This window comes from Heptranchias perlo, chromosome 21 (assembly GCF_035084215.1).
Source record: "Heptranchias perlo isolate sHepPer1 chromosome 21, sHepPer1.hap1, whole genome shotgun sequence".
NCBI classification, from domain to species: domain Eukaryota; kingdom Metazoa; phylum Chordata; class Chondrichthyes; order Hexanchiformes; family Hexanchidae; genus Heptranchias; species Heptranchias perlo.
In genome coordinates, this window is record NC_090345.1 from 32330925 (window position 1) to 32350854 (window position 19930).

The window sequence follows — 19930 nt, forward strand, 5'->3', positions numbered from 1 at the left end:
TTTTTTGGCCAGTTTGCCATGTGGGACCTAGTCAAAAGCCTTGCTAAAATCCTACAGATTGTGCTGTACTCCAGGATTTAAAGACGCAGAGAGCTGGCAATGTATCTGAATTCTAAAGGAAGCAAACACAAATTTGGTGCAAGATGACCCCATGTTTGTGGCTGAGCACAAACATATAGATAAGGAATAGGAGGGGGTCAAGAGTGAAGTCTTGGGAGCATGCCAGAGGTAACTATAAGGGCATGGGAGGAGTAGATATATTATAAAATGCTAAATCCTAAGATGTCTTTCCAATGTGAATAGTCAGTATATAAATGCAAGCTTTTGTTATTGCGGTAGTATATTATGTATGTGCTGGAATGTCCAAGAATTCCACTGCAGTTACTGATAAAGCAAAATAATTAGATGATGTGTAATAGCCTTTTGTTAGTATCATTTAACACTAAAATACAGGCACTTTTCTAAAACTGCCAAAGTACCTGTGAAGTGAACTACAAAATTATATTCTATAAAAGATATCAGACAGGGCAAAAGCTGTAATCTTGCTGTCCTGATGAATGTTAGAAAGATTGATTCAGCTTTGCCATTACAGCTTATAAGGTCATTTGAATCATTCGATTATGTTACACAGCCTTGTCACTCACTCGCAGTATTCTAGACATTATTTATCAGACTACACTACTTTCTGCAGTGATAAAGTCCTTGAAGAAGCACAGGGAGCTTTTTTCATGCTTTGTCATTCCTGACATTAGTCCTTCATTGCCATCACCAGAAATTTGAACAGAAGCCCTTGTCAATGTACCCACTTCTGGAAATAACAGTGGCAATATCTCTTTTAAGTACAAAAAATATTTATGACAGCCAGCAATAACAGGCTCTGCTTTGCGATTATATAACTCTCCATGCCATTCATGTTATCAGCAAAATAACAAATATTAAGAAGGAGTGGGAAAATAGGCTATTGAGTGCCTGTTAAGTGCCTCAACAGTTCTCATATTCCGAACTGAAGTGGCTGTGCAAAGTAGAGACTATAGAGTTAGCAAAAATGCGTCTGAATCTCTGGAGAAAGCCCCGTTTAGCGACACTGCTATATACTTACGGCTTGCCAGCAATTTACCTTTGGGATGGCAGGTTATATGACCATCGACTGCAAAAGTGGCAAGTAAATGTTATGCCACAAAGCAGGAGAATAGGTAAAAAAAAGTCCAGAAGAAATTTGCTGCCATCCAGGTTACCCAAGTAAATGCATTTAATTTAAACTTGTAATTTGCATTGTTTTACATCCTATTTAGCCATTCTCTTTATGTGTATTTGATAGACTCAGAAAAGTCATACTGTTGTAGTCACAGCTGACAAATATGATGTGCTTTTAGGGAGGAAAAATAAACATATGTAATCATAGAATCATTGAAAATTTACGGCACAGAAGGAGGCCATTCGGCCCATCGTATCCTTGCCGGTCGAAAGAGAGCTACCCAGCCTAATCCCACTTTTGTAGGTCACGGCACTTCAGGTGCACATCCAGGTACTTTATAAATGAGTTGAGGGTTTCTGCCTCTACCACTCTTTCTGGCAATGAGTTCCAGACCCCTACCACCCTCTGGGTGAAAACATTTTTCCTCAGCTCTCCTCTAATCCTTTGACCAATCACTTTAAATCTATGCCCCCTGGTTATTGACCTCTCTGCTAAAGGAAATAGGTCCTTCCTATCCACTCTATCTAGGCCCCTCATAATTTTGTATACTTCAGTTAAATCACCCCTCAGCCTCCTCTGTTCAAAAGAGAACAACACAGTCTACCCAATCTTTCCTCATAGCTAAAATTCTCCAGTCCTGGCAACATCCTTGCAAATCTCCTCTGTACCCTCTCTAGTGCAATTATATCCTTCCTGAAATGTGGTGACCAGAACTGTACGCAGTACTCTAGCTGTGGCCTAACCAGTGGTTTATACAGTTCCAGCATAAACTCCCTGCTCTTATATTCCATGCCTCGGCAAAAAAAGGAAAGTATCCTGTATGCCTTCTTAACTACCTTACCTTCAGGGATCTGTGGACATGCACTCCAAGGTCCCTCACTTCCTCTACACCTTTCAGTATCCTCCCATTTATTGTGTACTCCCTTGCCTTGTTTGCCCTCCCCAAATGCATTACCTCACACTTCTCTGGATTGAATTCCATTTGCCACTTTTATGCCTACCTGACCAGTCCATTGATATTTTCCTGCAGTCTACAGCTTTCCTCCTCACTATCAACCAGATGGCCAATTGTTGTACCATCTGCAAACTTCTTAATCATGCCTCCTATATTTAAGTCTAAATCATTAATATATATCACAAAAAGCAAGGGACCTAGTACTGAGCCCTGCAGAACCCCACTGGAAACAGCCTTCCAGTCACAAAAACACTCGTCGACCATTACCCTTTGTTCCTGCCACTGAGCCAATTTTGGATCCAACTGTCCTTTGGATCCCATGGGCTTGTACTTTTTTGACCAGTCTGGCATGTGGGCCCTTGTCAAAAGCCTTGCTAAAATCCATGATTAAATTTGGGCAATGGCAGCTAAATTGTAAATGCCAGTATGGTTTCTGCAGAATTGCAAGTGGGAAAATTGAACCATGTGAGAAGTTGGGGGTCACTTATCCAAAGCAGAAGACAGGTAACTAAACATATGCCACCTGTAATATGTGGTATCATAATATGCATAAAAGTGACCTTTCCATCAATTTCCTTGTTGCAAGCAAAGTGTCAAATAATGGTAGAGTGCATTTTAGAACAGATGGCAGACATTTCATGGAGAAACACCTCGGAAGAGTGTATGTTTGAGTTCATTAAACCTGCAACACTTCCTGGAATTGGTTACTCCAGAGGTGGGTGGGTTGGGGCTTTCACACTACAAAGAGATATCTGAGCATGGTAACCATGTTTATCCTTCAAATACAGGTAGCCTTATACATTAATAAAACTTCTGTGTCTCCCAGCTTATTGCAGAATGTAAACCCATTGCTTATTTTTGCCCTAATGCTCTCTCTGCAGATGAAGACAGTGCCCTGTTGCCATAGGTAATTGAGATGAAAGATGACTGCACACATCCACTGAGGTTATGATGGAGCTGTATAAAACACTGGTTAGGCCACAGCTGGAGTACTGTGTGCAGTTCTGGTCGCCACACTACAGGAAGGATGTGATCGCTTTGGAGAGGGTGCAGAGGAGATTCACCAGGATGTTACCAGGGCTAGAGCGCTTCAGCTATGAAGAGAGACTGGGAAGATTGGGTTTGTTTTCCTTGGAGCAGAGGAGGCTGAGGGGGGACATGATTGAGGTGTACAAAATTATGAGGGGCACAGATAGGATGGATACTAAGGAGCTTTTTCCCTTCGTTGAGGGTTCTATGACAAGGGGACATAGATTCAAGGTAAAAGGCGGGAGGTTTAGAGGGGATTTGAGAAAGAACTTTTTCACCCAGAGGGTGGTTGGAGTCTGGAACTCACTGCCTGAAAGGGTTGTGGAGGCAGGAACCCTCACAACATTCAAGAAGCATTTGGATGAGCACTTGAAATGCCATAGCATACAAGGCTACGGACCAAATGCTGGAATATGGGATTAGAGTAGACAAGGCTGACGGCCGGCGCGGACACGATGGGCCAAAGGGCCTCTATCCGTGCTGTATAACTCTATGACTCTCTATGACTCTAAGAGTCACACCCACCATCTCTTTCACAGATCACTTGTCTTGGTCCTTGCAGTACAAACACCTAACTTCCCAACCAACATCACTTTTCAGCAGTGGTGCTAACAGAGCTCAAAGTCAGATTTGCATCAATGGAAGTCTTCAAAAAGGGCAGCAGGTTCATTGCAAAGGGCCATTTCACCTACTACCACTCCTGTATTGTAAAGGGATGGAATCTCAGTGCAGCTTTCTTGAAATGGAGGATGCTGTAAAATATTACGCGCGCAGAAAGGTCACTCAGTTCCATAGAGCATCGTAGGGGTAATTTTGACATTGGGCAATAGTGCAATATCAGCGATATTGGATCAGCCGCCTGCTATATACCTCTTCCTATTTTCATTTCCATTGAAGTCATTTAGTATTTATGGCAGTGGACACTAGAGACTGGATGGGCTAAAAATTGATAAAGAGGTGTTACTAGAAAGGCTGGCTGTACTTAAAGTAGATAAGTCACCCGATCCGGATGGGATGCAACCTAGGTTGCTGAGGGAAGTAAGGATGGAAATTGCAGAGGTACTGGCCATAATCTTCCAATCATGTTTAGATATGGGGGATGGTGCCAGAGGACTGGAGAATTGCAAATGTGGCAACCTTGTTTAAAAAAGGGTAAAAGGATAAACCCAGCAACTACAGGCCAGTCAGTTTAACCTCAGTGGTGGGGAAACTTTTAGAAAAAATAATCCGGGACAAAATTAACAGTCACTTGGACAAGTATGGATTAATTAAGGAAAGCCAGCACGGATTTGTTAAAGGCAAATCATATTTAACTAATTTGATTGAGTTTTTTGAGGAGGTAACAGAGAGGGTTGATGAAGGCAATACGGTTGATGTGGTGTATATGGACTTTCAAAAGAAGTTTGATAAAGTTCCACAAACAGATATGCCACTTTGGATGCTGTTGGGGGGGATGACTTATCAGGGGAAGGCAGCAGCAGCCAACTTCCTGGCACCACGGGTAGCTCTGCTGCACAGGCTGGGAGGAAAAAGAGTGGCAGAGCTATAGTGATAGGGGACTCAATTGTAAGGGGAATAGACAGGCGTTTCTGCGGCCGCAACCGAGACTCCAGGATGGTGTGTTGCCTCCCTGGTGCAAGGATCAAGGATGTCTCGGAGTGGCTACAGAACATTTTGGAGGGGGAGGGCGAACAGCCAGCTGTCGTGGTGCACATAGGCACCAACGATATAGGTAAAAAAGGGGATGTGGTCCTAAAAGCAGAATATAGGGAGTTAGGAGGTAAATTAAAAAATAGGACCTCAAAGGTAGTAATCTCAGGATTGCTGCCAGTGCCACGTGCTAGTCAGAGTAGAAATAGGAGGATATTTCAAATGAATACGTGGCTAGAGGAATGGTGCAAGGGGGAGGGATTCAAATTCCTGGGACACTGGAAACGGTTCTGGGGGAGGTGGGACCAGTACAAACCGGATGGTCTGCACCTGGGCAGGGCCGGGACCGCTGTCCTAGGAGGAGTGTTTGCTAGTGCTGTTGGGGAGGGTTTAAACTAAAGTGGCAGGGGGTTGGGAACCTGAGCAGGGAGAGAGAGGAAAGCGTAACAGGAAGGGACAGAAGGTATGGAGTAATAGGTAAAGTGTTAAAAAAGGAAAAAGCAGGAACTAAGCGTCACAAAACAGATTTGAAAGTTCTTTATCTGAATGCACGTAGCATTCGTAATAAAATGGACGAGTTAACGGCACAAATAACTACGTATGGGTATGATCTTGTGGCCATTACAGAAACATGGCTGCAGGGTGACAACGACTGGAAATTAAATATGCCAGGGTATTTAACAATCAGGAAGGACAGGCAGGAAGGAAGGGGAGGTGGGGTGGCTATGTTAATAAAGGAAGGAATCACTGTAATACAGAGAAATGATATTGGGACAAAGCATCAAGATAATGAAACAGTTTGGGTGGAGATAAGGAATAATAAGGGAAAAAAAACATTAGTGGGCGTAGTATATAGGCCTCCTAATAGTTGCAACTCTGCTGGAAGAAGTATTAATCAGGAGATAGTCGGGGCATGTAATAAGGGAACAGCCATAATTATGGGGGATTTTAATTATCATATTAACTGGACAAATCAAATTGGGCAGAGCAGCCTTGAGGACGAGTTCATTGAGTGCATCAGGGATGGATTTCTTGAGCAGTATGTAACTGATCCTACAAGGGGGCAGGCAACCTTGGACCTGGTCCTGTGTAATGAGTCAGGATTAATTAATAATGTCCTAGTTAAGGATCCCCTTGGAACGAGCGACCACAACATGGTTGAATTCCATATCCAATTAGAGGGTGAGAAGGTTGATTCTCAAACAAGCGTACTGAGCTTGAATAAAGGAGACTATGATGGTATGAGAGCGGAATTGATTAAAGTGGACTGGGAAAATAGATTAAAGGGTAAGACGGTACATGAGCAGTGGTGTTCATTTAGGGAGTTATTTTACAACTTTCAAAATAAATATATTCCACTGAGGAAAAAAGGGTGTAAAAGAAATGACAGCCATCCGTGGCTAAGTAAAGAAATCAAGGATAGTATCCGACTAAAAACAAGGACATATAAGGTAGCCAAACTTAGTGGGAGGATAGAAGATTGGGAATTCTTCAAAAGACAGCAAAAAGTAACTAAAGGATTGATTAAGAAAGGGAAGTTAGATTATGAAAAGAAATTAGCAAAAAATATAAAAACAGATAGCAAGAGTTTCTATAGTTATATAAAAAGAAAAAGGGTGGCTAAGGCAAACATAGGTCCCTTAGAGGATGAGACCGGGAAATTAATGGTGGGAAACATGGAGATGGCAAAAATGCTGAACAAATATTTTGTTTCAGTCTTTACAGTAGAGGACACTAAGAATATCCCAACACTGGACAAACAGGGGACTCTCGGGGGGGAGGAGCTAAATACGATTAAAATCACTCAGGAGATGGTACTCAGTAAAATAATGGGACTCAAGGCGGATAAATCCCCTGGACCTGATGGCTTCCATCCTAGGGTCTTGAGGGAAGTGGCAGTAGGGATTGTGGATGCTTTGGTGATAGTTTTCCAAAATTCCCTGGACTCAGGAGAGGTCCCGGCAGATTGGAAAACTGCTAATGTAACACCGTTATTTAAAAAGGGTAGTAGGCAGAAGGCTGGAAATTATAGGCCAGTTAGCTTAACATCTGTGGTGGGTAAAATTTTGGAGTCTATTATTAAGGAGACAGTAACGGAACATTTAGATAAGCATAATTTAATAGGACAAAGTCAGCATGGCTTTATGAAGGGGAAGTCATGTCTGACAAATTTGCTTGAGTTCTTCGAGGATATAACGTATAGGGTGGATAAAGGGGAACCAGTGGACATAGTGTATTTAGACTTCCAGAAGGCATTCGACAAGGTGCCACATAAAAGATTATTACTTAAGATAAAAAATCACGGGATTGGGGGTAATATTCTGGCATGGGTGGAGGATTGGTTATCGAACAGGAAGCAGAGAGTTGGGATAAATGGTTCATTTTCGGACTGGCAACCAGTAACCAGTGGTGTTCCACAGGGGTCGGTGCTGGGTCCCCAACTCTTTACAATCTATATTAACGATTTGGAGGAGGGGACCGAGTGCAACATATCAAAATTTGCAGATGATACAAAGATGGGAGGGAAAGTAGAGAGTGAGGAGGACATAAAAAACCTGCAAGGGGATATAGACAGGCTGGCTGAGTGGGCGGAGATTTGGCAGATGCAATATAATATTGGAAAATGTGAGGTTATGCACTTTGGCAGGAAAAATCAGAGAGCAAGTTATTTTCTTAATGGCGAGAGACTGGAAAGTACTGCAGTACAAAGGGATCTGGGGGTCCTAGTGCAAGAAAATCAAAAAGTTGGTATGCAGGTGCAGCAGGTGATCAAGAAAGCCAACGGAATGTTGGCTTTTATTGCTAGGGGGATAGAATATAAAAACAAGGAGGTATTGCTGCAGTTATATAAGGTATTGGTGAGACCGCACCTGGAATACTGCATACAGTTTTGGTCTCCATACTTAAGAAAAGACATACTTGCTCTCGAGGCAGTACAAAGAAGGTTCACTCGGTTAATCCCGGGGATGAGGGGGCGGACATATGAGGAGAGGTTGAGTAGATTGGGACTCTACTCATTGGAGTTCAGAAGAATGAGAGGCGATCTTATTGAAACATATAAGATTGTGAAGGGTCTTGATCGGGTGGATGCAGTAAGGATGTTCCCAAAGATGGGTGAAACTAGAACTAGGGGGCATAATCTTAGAATAAGGGGCTGCTCTTTCAAAACTGAGATGAGGAGAAACTTCTTCACTCAGAGGGTGGTAGGTCTGTGGAATTTGCTGCCCCAGGAAGCTGTGGAAGCTACATCATTAGATAAATTTAAAACAGAAATAGACAGTTTCCTAGAAGTAAAGGGAATTAGGGGTTATGGGGAGCGGGCAGGAAATTGGACATGAAGCTGAGTTCGGATCGGTCAATGCCCTGTGGGTGGCGGAGAGGGCCCAGGGGCTATGTAGCCAGGTCCTGCTCCGACTTCTTGTGTTCTTTAGATTTGTGGTTGGGATCAGATCAGCCATGATCTTATTGAATGGCGGAGCAGGCTCGAGGGGCCGATTGGCCTACTCCTGCTCCAATTTCTTATGTTCTTATGTTCTAATAGGCTTGTCAGCAAAATTAAAGCTCGTGGAATAAAAGGGGCAGTGGCAGCATGGATACAAAATTGGCTATGTGACAGGAAACAGAGTAGTGGTGAACGGTTGTTTTTCAGACTGGAGAAAGGTATACAGTGGTGTCACCAGGTACTAGAACCACTGTTTATTTTTATATATATTAATGACTTGGACTTGGGTGTACAGGGCACAATTTCAAAATTTGCAGATGACACAAAACTTGGAAGTGTAGTGAACAGTGAGGAGGATAGTGATAGACTTCAAGAGGACATAGACAGGCTGGTGGAATGGACGGACACGTGGCAGATGAAATTCAATGCCGAGAAGTGCAAAGTGATATATTTTAGTAGGAAGAACAAGGAGAGGAATTATAAACTAAAGGGTAAAATTCTAAAGGAGGTGCAGGAACAGAGAGACCTGGAGGTATATGTGCACAAATTGTTGAAGGTGGCAGGGCAGGTTGAGAAAGCGGTTAAGAAAGCATACGGGGTCCTGGGCTTTATAAATAGAGGCATGGAGTACAAAAGCAAGGAAGTGATGATGAACCTTTATAAAACATTGGTTCGGCCACAACTGGAGTATTGTGTCCAATTCTGGGCACCGCACTTTGGAAAGAATTTGAAGGCCTTAGAGAGGGTGCAGAAAAGATTCACTAGAATGGTTCCAGGGATGAAGGACTTCAGATATGTGGATAGACTAGAGAAGCTGGGGCTGTTCTCCTTAGAGCAGAGAAGGTTGAGAGGAGATTTGATAGAGGTATTCAAAATCATGAAGGGTCTAGACGGAACAGATAGAGAGAAACTCTTCCCAAGGGTCAAGAACCAGAGGACACAAATTTGAGATGATTGACAAAAGAACCAAACGTGACGTGAGGAAAAACTTTTTTACACAGCGAGTGGTTAGGATCTGGAATGCACTGCCTGAGGGGGTGGTGGAGACAAACTCAATCGTGGCTTTCAAAAGGGAATTGGATAAGTACTTGAAGGGAAAAAAATTGCAGGGCTATGGGGAAAGGGCGAGGGAGTGGGACTAGCTGGATTACTCTTGCAAAGAGTCGGCACAGGCTCCACAGGCCGGATAGTCTCCTTCAGTGATGTAAACATTCTATGATTCTAGTTAAAAAATGCATTGGAAAACTTAGCCCCGAATCGTTCTTGGTCTTTCCCTTTCAGCATTGTACCTAGATCAAATTACACACATTACTTCAATTACACAGAAAATGATGGTCTTGATCAGATTTTACCAGTTGAAAAGTAAATATTTTTTACAAAATCCCTTAACCATATAACTTCATCTAGCCCACTAGGAAGATCCCTTGTTTCAATCATCCATATTTTGAAAATGCTTAACTCTTTATGTAAATGTGAACTAGAGTGTACTAAATAATATCAAAAATAACATACTTAGCCCGTTCCTCATCATAGATGAACACTGTTCCAGGTATCCTTTCATGGTACACTGCAGCCTGCCTTAGATTCAGCTCTAAACACATCTGGGCAATCCTGTGGAAAATAAATATTCTATTTGTAATTCATGCTAAGTTGCACAGTACTAATTAAGGATTCTGCAAATATAATGTTATGATATTGCAACAGGTGTGGTAAAGGAAACAGATTTTGAAATTCTTAAATGCTGCCAGTACTCAAGTAGCTGTACATTACCAGCTGCTTTAATCTATTCCACAGGGTATACGAACACAATAAAAGAAAGGCACTTTCAATTCTCAATTTAATTTCGAAGTTTTTCGGAACATAGGAACAGGAATAGGCGATTCAACCCCTCGAGCCGGTTTTGCTATTCAATTAGATCAAGGCTCATCTGTATATTAACTCGATTTAGCCGCCTTGGTTCCATATCCCTTGATACCCTTACCTAATAAAAATCTATCAATCTCAGTTTTGAAATTTTCAATTGACCTAGCCTCAACAGCTTTTGTGATAGGGTGAATTCCAGATTCCCACTACTCTTTGTGTGAAGAAGTGCTTCCTGACATCATCCCTGAACAGCCTAGCTCTAATTTTAAGGTTATGCCCCCTTGTTCTGGACTCCCCCACCAGAGGAAATAGTTTCTCTTTATCTACCCTATCAAATACTTTAATCATCTTAAACATCTGCTTTGTTTTGGTTTGAAACAATCCGTATCAAGCACTTAGAAAAAATTCAACAATCATAGGCACTGAGGTAATATAAATTCTCATGTAAAATAAAAATGGGGATTTTAATTTTCTCTGCCCTGGGCAGAACAACCATTAAAACAAAAGTGGTACACACCACTCTGTTTCCTCCCCATGGCATTTTTTAAGCCACTGTTTTACTGGGCGGTCGAGGCACTCGCCTGGCTCAAGTGGTCTCCTCATAAATATATGCAAATTGGGGTCCTATCACTTAGGTAGGACCCTGAAGCCATTTTGAAGACCACAAAACTTATTCCCGTGGGGCCTGCCGGCCAAGCAGCCTTCGGGTCACCTGATGTTTGCCGGCCGGAACCCAGCAAGCTGCCTCTGGAAACTCGCTTTGTGCAGGCAGCTCGCCTGCTGCATTTAAATGAGAATTGGCTGTTAAAATGGATCGAGCCAAACGCAGCACTTCCTGGGTGGTCGACCTGTTCATTCCGCTGGCTTTCCACCCAGGAGTTAAAATTGCCCCTAAAGTTTCTCTATAACAGGCCATATCTCCATACATTAAAATCTCAGTGCCATTTCCATATTATCACTTAGTTGAGTAAAGCTATTGCTTTAATCGAGTGTTACATTCTGTAATAACAAAGGAATGGAGGATCATGCCTTACATAATGGACCATCGGTGCAATAATAATGAATGAACCTCCTCTTCTGAGAATAACATTGTGCCTACATCTTGTATTTGAGAGTGCTGAAGTGACAGAGATGCTTAATAAGTATTCTGCCTCAGTATCTGTAAAGGAAGGTGAAAGTAGGACAGTGGAGTATCTGAGGCCAATGTGAAACAGCCACTAATGAAGATGAATGCTCAAAAGGAAAGTGTATTAAAAAAGTTAATGAGGCTAAAAGGAGAAAACTTGCCAGGCCCACATAGTATGCATCCCAGTACACTGAAAAAATGGGGAAGGCAGTAGAGGCATTAAATATAATTTCCAAAATATTTTTGAAAGGATAATTGTGCCAAAGAACTAGAGGATGGTAAATGTTACATCCCTATTCAACAAAAGGGAAAGCAATAAGCCAGCCTATTATATACTAGTTAGTTTGACCTCAATTGTAGATAAATTGCGAGAGTTCATAATACAGGATAAAATTAGTGACTGGAAAGGCATGGTCTAATCAAAGACAATCAGTGTGAAAAGGATAGATTATACAAACTTAACTGAATTTTGAGGAAATAACAGTGTGTAAATGAAAGGTATGGGGTAGACATTTGAAGCTGTTTGATAAGATGCCGCAAGTGAGACTTGATGTACATGGTATTACAGCGAATGTAGCCGCATGGATAGCGGAATAAGCTAGGTGACAGAAAGCAGAATGGAGGGGTAAATGGTTGCTTTTCAGGTTGGTGGAGTGTAGGTAGTAGTGTACCCCTGCGATCCATGTTGGGACCTCTTTTGTCTTTCATTTATATCAATGATTTGAACAAAGGCACAAGAGGAATGAAACCAATTTAATGGACATGTCTAACTGTGGAGAACTGTAGGAGATTGCTGGAACATGTTGCCAGGCCAACAATATGGGCAGATAGGTGGCAGGTGCCGTTCCACGCAAAAAAAATGTGAAGTGGTACATTTGGGAAAAAGGATAGTGAAAGCAACTAAAACCTAAATGGTTAGCATAGATCCATAATAGGGAGTGCAAGTAGAAAAGCCATATATAGGCAATGAACATAAAAGCAAGAAAATGATGTTGAAGTTGTGTAACACTTTGCTTCTGTGGCAGTTGTAGTATTGCATGTAGTTCTGATCACTCCATTATAGGTAGGGTATTAAGAGCCATTGAACAGATAGATTGAAGATTCACTAGAATGGTATCAAGAATGAGGGGTTACAAATATTAAGAAAGGCTAAAAAATTGGGGCCTCTTTCACTGGAACAAATAAAATTAGGGGAAGAATCTTAAAGAAGTTTTCAAAGGTTTGGACATACAGTGACCAATGGCCAGCAGAATGGTAATATGGGGTATTGGACTAACACAAAATCTTAAAAATAGAAGAATCATAGAATGGTTATAACACAGAGGGAGGCCACTTGGCCCATCGAGCCTGTGCCGGCTCTTTGTAAGAGCAGTCCAGTTAGTCCCATTCCCCCGCTCTGTCTCCATAGCCCTGCAAATTTTTTCCCTTCAAGTATTTATCCAATTCCCTTCTAAAAGCCACGAATGAATCTGCTTCCACCACCCTTTCAGGCAGTGCATTCCAGATCATAACTACTCGCTGCGTAAAAAAGTTTTTCTCATGTCGCCTTTGGTTCTTTTGCCAATCACCTTAAATCTGTGTCCACTGGTTCTCGACCCTTCCGCCAATGGGAACAGTTTCTTTTTATTTACTTTATCTAAACCCTTCGTGATTTTGAACACTTCTATCAAATCTCCTCTTAACCTTCTCTGCTCTAAGGAGAACAACCCCAGCTTCTCCAGTCTATCCGCGTAACTGAAGTCCCTCATCCCTGGAACCATTCTAGTGAATCTTTTCTGTACCCTCTCTAAGGCCTTCACGTCCTTCCTAAAGTGCAGTACCCAGTATTGGGCAAAATACTCCCAATGTGGCCAAACCAGTGTTTTATAAAGGTTAAACATAACTTCCTTGCTTTTGTCTTTATTTTTGTGTTTTTTGCCTCAATCAAGACAAAATGGCAAAATTACAATTCTTAAAATGCTGAAAACACATATATGCAAGATTTATGATAATTACATATTTTAGCATAGGATAAATATTTGCATATTTTTATATTATATAAACAAACATTAGATAGCAATTTAATACCTACTTACAGTAAAATCTAATATTTGCATTGCTTGACTGGGTCAGTAATTCCTGGTCATTTTCATCAATGTCACAACAACTTAGTGCCTTTAATGTAGAAAAATGTTCCAAGACACTTCACTTTAATTCATTTTAAGATCAAAAAAATTGACACCAAAGAAGGAGCTGTTAGCAGGGTTGGCCAAAAGCTTGGTCAAAGAGGTGGGTTTTAGGGTGGGGCTGAAAGAAGGAGAGGGAAGCGGAGGGATTTAGGAAGGGAATTCCATGGAACCTAAGCAGCTGAAGGCATGGCCACCAATAGTGGAATGAAAGGGGTGCACAAGAGGCCACAGAAAGAGAAATGGAGAAATGGGGGAGGGGGGAGGGGGGTTATAGCGCTGGAGGAGGTTACAGAGTTAGGAAGAGACAAGGTATTCGGGGGATTTAAACACTCGGAGAAGTTTGAGGCACCGAAGGACCGGGAGCCAATGTAGATCAGGAAGAAGAGGGGTGATGGGCGAGCAGGACTTGGTGAGGGATAAAATATGGGCAGCAGAGTTTTGGATCTGCTGAAGTTTACAGAGAGTGGAGAATGGGGGGCCAGTCAAGTCTGGAGGTAACCATGCCATGGATGAGGGCAGATAGCTGAGGCAAAGCCTTTGAATTGAACCTACCATTCTAAATATATTAAACAATTTGCCTACATCAAAAACATCAAAAATGTTTATCTAAAGATAAAATAGCATACAGATTACTTTGATCATATTGCATTAAATAATTATTACGTGCTGTACTTTGGAAAAAAAAAGATTAACCTGAGATGGTAGAAGTCAGAGAGACTCTTGTTATCCAACACTTCGCTGGCTATTAATTCTGCAAGCTGAAGGACGGGCAATGTCAAGTGTGTATACGATAAGGCTTCCAACTCTTTTATTAATAAATCCATGTAGAATAAACTGTAAGTCTTTCAAAAAGGAAAATAAGTCAATTAGTCTTGTAGAAGCTACATTACCAAATTTACTTCCTTCCCGAGAAGGCATAAATTTAAAAAAAATTAGAACCATAGAAAAGATACAGCACAGAAGGGGGCCATTCGGCCCATCGTGTCCGCACCGGCTCGAAGAACAACGAGGTGGCCATTCTAATCCCACCTTCCAGCACCTGGTCCATGGCCCTGCAGCTTACAGCACTTTAGGTACAGGTCCAGGTATTTTTTTAAAAGAGTTGAGGGTCCCTGCCTCTACTACCAATTCGGGCAGCGAATTCCATACACACACCACCCTCTGGGTTAAAAAAAGGTTTTCCTCATGTCCTCTCTAATCCTTCCGCCTATCAGCTTAAATCTATGTCCTCTAGTTCTTGAACTCTTCACTACGGGAAACAGGTACTTCCTGTCTACTCTATCTGGGCCCCTCATAATTTTGTACACCTCAATCAAGTCACCCCACAGCCGCCTCTGCCCCAAGGAAAACAACCCCAGCCTATCCAATCTCTCCTCGTAGCTGCAATTTTCAAGCCCTGGCAACATTCTTGTAAATCTTCTCTGCACTCTCTCCATAGCAATTATGTCCTTCCTGTAATGTGGTGACCAGAACTGCGCACAATACTCCAGCTGTGGCCTTACCAGCGTTTTATACAGTTCCATCATTACATCCCTGCTTTTGTATTCTATACCTCGGCTAATAACGGAGAGCATTCCGTATGCCTTCTTCACAACCTTATCTACCTGTACTGCCACCTTCAGGGACCTGTGCACATGCACTTGAAGGTATCTCGCTTCCTCTACCCCTCTCAATATATTCCTGTTTACTGCGTATTCCCTTTTACTGTTTGTCCTCCTTAAGTGCATTACCTCACACTTCACCGGGTTGAACTCCATTTGCCACTTTTCCGCCCACTCCACCAACCCATTGATATCTTCGTGGAGTCTACAGCTATCCTCTTCACTATCAACTACACGGCCAATTTTTGTGTCGTCTGCAAATTTGCCAATCATGCCCTCTACATTCAAGTTCAAATCATTAATATATACCACAAACAGCAAGTGACCGAACACTGAGCCCTATGGCACACCACTGGAAACGGATTTCCATTCGCAAAGACATCGACTTTTACCCTTTGTTTCCTGTTACTGAGCCTATTTTGAATACAATTCGCCAAATTTCCCCTGTTTCCCATTGGCTTTTACCCCTCTGACCAGTCTGTCATGTGGGACCTTGTCAAATGCCTTACTAAAATCCAAAACAACATCCACTGCACTACCCTCATCAATCCTCCTCGTCCTTCCTCAAAGAATTTAATCAGACTTGTAAGGCATGACCTTCCCTGAACAAATCCATGCTGACTATCCCTTTCCAAGTGACAGTTTATCCTATCTCTCAGTATTGATTGTAATAGTTTGCCCACCACCCGAAGTAAGACTGACCAGCCTATAATTGTTCGGCCTTTCCCTCGTACCCTTTTTAAACAATGGTACTACGTTCGCAGTCTTCCAGTCCTCCGGTACCTCCCCTGTATCTAGTGAGGATTGGAAAATGATCGTCAGAGCATCCGCTATTTCCTCCCTGGCTTCCTTCAATAGCCTAGGAAACAATCCATCCGGCCTTGGTGACTTATCAACTTTCAAGGATTCCAGTCCCTCTAGTATGTCCTCTCTCGTTATGTTTACCCTTATCCAATATTTCACACCTCTCCTCTTTAACTACTACGTCCGGATCATCCCTTTCCTTTGTGAATACGGAGACAAAATATTCATTTAAAACCCTACCCACATCCTCTGCTTCTACACACACGTTACCCTTATCATCCCTGATAGGTCCCACCTTTTCCTTAGCTATCCTCTTGTTCTTAATGTACTGATAAAACATCTTTGGGTTTTCTTTAATCTTACTAGCTAATATTTTTTCATGTCCTCTCTTAGCTCTCCTTATTTCCTTTTTTACGTCATCCCTGTACTTTCTATACTCCTCTAGGCTTTCTGCAGTATTTAGTTTTCTGTGACAGTCATAAGCTTTCTTTTTCTGCTTTATCTTGCCCCGCATACTTCTAGACAACCAGGGGGCTCTAGATTTGGCTGTGCCACCCTTTCTCTTTGAGGGGACATGTCTGCATTGTACCCGTAGAATTTCATTTTTTAGTGCCTCCCACTGGCTTGCCACTGATTTCTCCTCAAGTAGTTGTGTCCAGTCCACTTCTGCCAAATCACCTCTTAGTTCTGTAAAATTTGCCTTCCACCAACTTAAAACATTTACTCCTGATTTAACTCTGTTCTTTTCCATAATAATGCTAAAACTAACTGAATTGTGGTCACTATCCCCAATATGGTCACCCACTTGCCCATTTTCATTTCCCAGGACTATATCTAGAATTGCATCCCCTCTTGTTGGGCTTGCCACGTACTGGCTAAAAAAGTTCGCCTGGACACCGATCAAGAATTTTGCGCCCTCTGTGCCCCTCACACTGTTTGAATCCCAGTTGATCTTAGGGCAGTTGAAGTCCCCTACTATTATTGCCCTCTTATTTTTGCACTCAGAAATTTGCCTACATATTTGTTCTTCTCTCTCCCTTTCCCTATTCGGGGGTCCATAGTACACTCCTAGGAGTGTGACTGACCCTTTTTTATGTCTTGGTTTGACTTATAGGGAGAGGTTGGATAGACTGGGACTTTTTTCCCTGGAGAGTAGGAGGTTAAGGGGTGATCTTATAGAAGTCTATAAAATAATGAGGGGCATAGATAAGGTAGATAGTCAAAATCTTTTCCCAAAGGTAGGGGAGTCTATAACGAGGGGACATAGATTTAAGGTGAGAGGGGAGAGATACAAAAAGGTCCAGAGGGGCAATTTTTTCACTCAAAGGGTGGTGAGTGTCTGGAAGGAGCTGCCAGAGGCAGTAGTAGAGGCGGGTACAATTTTGTCTTTTAAAACGCATTTGGACAGTTACATGGGTAAGATGGGTATAGAGGGATATGGGCCAAGTGCAGGCAATTGGGACTAGCTTAGTGGTATCAACTGGGCGACATGGACATGTTGGGCCGAAGGGCCTGTTTCCATGTTGTAAACTTCTATGACTCTATGACTCTAACCCATATGGCCTCAATTGATGATCCATTTAGCATATCATCCTTTCTCACAACTGTAATTGATTCTTTGAACAATAATGCTACCCCTCCTCCTTTTTTATCACCCACTCTATCCTGCCTAAAAACTCTATATCCAGGGATATTGAGCTGCCGATTATCCCCCTCTGTAAGCCAGGTTTCCATAATAGCAATGATATCATGCTGCCACGTGTCTATCTGTGCCCTTAGCTCATCTGCTTTGTTTGTAATACTTCTTGCATTGAAGTATACACCCTTTAACCCTGTCAAATTCCTGTGCTGAACACTATTTAACCTTTGCTTCTTTTGCCTTTCTGAGTCGCTAACTACATCACTAACTGCTTTTCTATTCCCGTTTCCTGGTCTGAATTTGTCCTATCTGTGCCTGCCCTTTGGTTCCCATCCCCCTGCCATACTAGTTTAAACTCTCCCCAACAGAACTAGCAAATGTCCCCGAGGGGATATTGGTCTCGGTTCTGCTTGGGTGCAACCCGTTCAGTTTGTACAGGTCCCGCCTTTCCCAAAATCGGTCCCAATGCCTCAGGAATTTAAACCCCTCCCTCCTACACCATCTCTCATTGTTCAAATAAACATCACTGTTGGGTTTTTCTCCACTCTAAAATATAGTACTAGATATGAGCTTTTGTTGCAGGCACATGGGAACAACACCACCTGCACGTTCCCCTCCAAGTCACACACCATCCCGACTTGGAAATATATCACCGCTCCTTCATTGTCGCTGGGTCAAAATCCTGGAACTCCCTTCCTAACAGCACTGTGGGAGAACCGTCACCACACGGACTGCAGCGGTTCAAGGCGGCGGCTCACCACCACCTTCTCGAGGGCAATTAGGGATGGGCAATAAATGCTGGCCTCGCCAGCGACGCCCACATCCCATGAACAATTTTTTTAAAAAAAAATTTACTCAAACACAATCACTAAAGTCTGTATAGAGAGATTCACATACAACCGACAATCATTACCCTATATGGAGATGTCATCATACGACGTCAAGTATTCTGGAGTTATTTCTTTTGTTTTGATCTTGCCAGAGAAATCAAAACTTGTTTATAGTGAACGTAAACAGCAAGCATGGACTAGTCAGGTCACCTTTGGGTAACGGTTGAAATAATGACATTCAATTTCAGTGGTAAAGATTAAAATAATGATTCAGAAATTTAGTCAGCTGCTGCAATCAATTTGAATCAGAATTATGGCATGTGTAAAAAAAACTACATAAAGTAGATAATGCTACGACTTGTGGAGAATAGGATAGCTGTGTCAAATATTTTTAGTCATAGAATAGGTTTAATGTTTACAAGTGACTGCTCCCACAGTTTCCCGCAGTGGCAATTGAAAGAGCTGAGAATGCCATCAGTAATTGCTGTATTTCAATAGATTTGCCTCCACTATTTTTAAGCAATATATTGACCCAGAACTTCCTGGAGCTTTTCAGTGTAATTACGCCATAAGAGGGGCATTTCAACATTTGCTCTGAAGGAAATTTGCATGTAACTAATTTATGGCAAAACATGAGTATGCGCAAATTTCCTAGATCGTTTACGCCGCTTCCAAGATACCCCCACCAAAACCCTCTCCCATTCATTTACATAGATCAGTACCCTCAGGCAAAAGATCAGCTCATGTGAATTTCCTACATTTATGCCAGTAATGCGCTGTGGTAGATTTATGTCCCAAAATTTAAGCGCAGCACAGCCCAAAGTTACCTGATATCGGCGTAACTGAGATTTCTGGAGTTTGATAGGCAAATGAGCTCCACAGGAAGTTTCAGCATAAATTCCCGTTGGCAGCATCAGTGTAGAAACCAGTGCGACTTTCGGTGTAATTTCTACGTAAGTGTGATCCAGGAAATTCCAGGCCATTATTTCATAATGTTGCAGAGAACAGGTCTTATAAGTTAAAATTGAGAGTGCTAATACAAATGTAGAACTATTACTCTATCAATTAGATAAGGTTCTGCTCAACTAATTATCCATCAACTTTTGTATTTTACTTGTATGCGAGTCACTCTCCCGTGACATTGCACACAGCGAATCAAGACCAAGTGTAGCCTTCTGGTGAACTGAAATTGAGCTCTGAAGATAATTGGACCAGGATGCACAGATTCCCATTTTAAAATCATACATACAGTCTGTCCTAGCTTTTAGCTTACGTAGGCAGTTTCTTTTATAAATGTGGACATATGAATTTAGAACTGAAAAAGTTGACAGGAAGTGCATGTAAATCTAAGATTTTTTTCATAAATTACTAGTCAATCTTCCATGGCATTGCACATGGTAAGTCGGATACTGGTCAATCTATAACTTGACTCTGATGTCTGCGTTGCTGTTTTTCTGTCTCTCCTTTTATATCTGCTCCCAAATCGCTTCTGCTTCCTCCACGCCATCACTCCCATTGTGTCCACTACTCCTTCACCTTCCCACCACCCCCTCACTCCCATCACTATCCCTATCTTTTCCCTTTTGAACTACCATTCAACCATGTATTCTTCCCAACCCTTTGCTCCA

General features: G+C 42.1%; 1 protein-coding gene across 1 annotated transcript in view; it reads right to left on the reverse strand.

Annotated features, from left to right (window-relative positions):
• LOC137340238 (cilia- and flagella-associated protein 46) overlaps positions 1–19930 on the reverse strand; it is a 303329-nt gene that overhangs the window by 140947 nt on the left and 142452 nt on the right. Inside the window, exons 33-34 of the mRNA XM_068002660.1 lie at positions 14122–14270; positions 9784–9882 (exon numbers count right to left, since the gene is read on the reverse strand). Of these exons, the coding sequence (XP_067858761.1) occupies positions 9784–9882; positions 14122–14270 (248 nt within the window). The remainder of the gene's footprint in view (positions 1–9783; positions 9883–14121; positions 14271–19930) is intronic.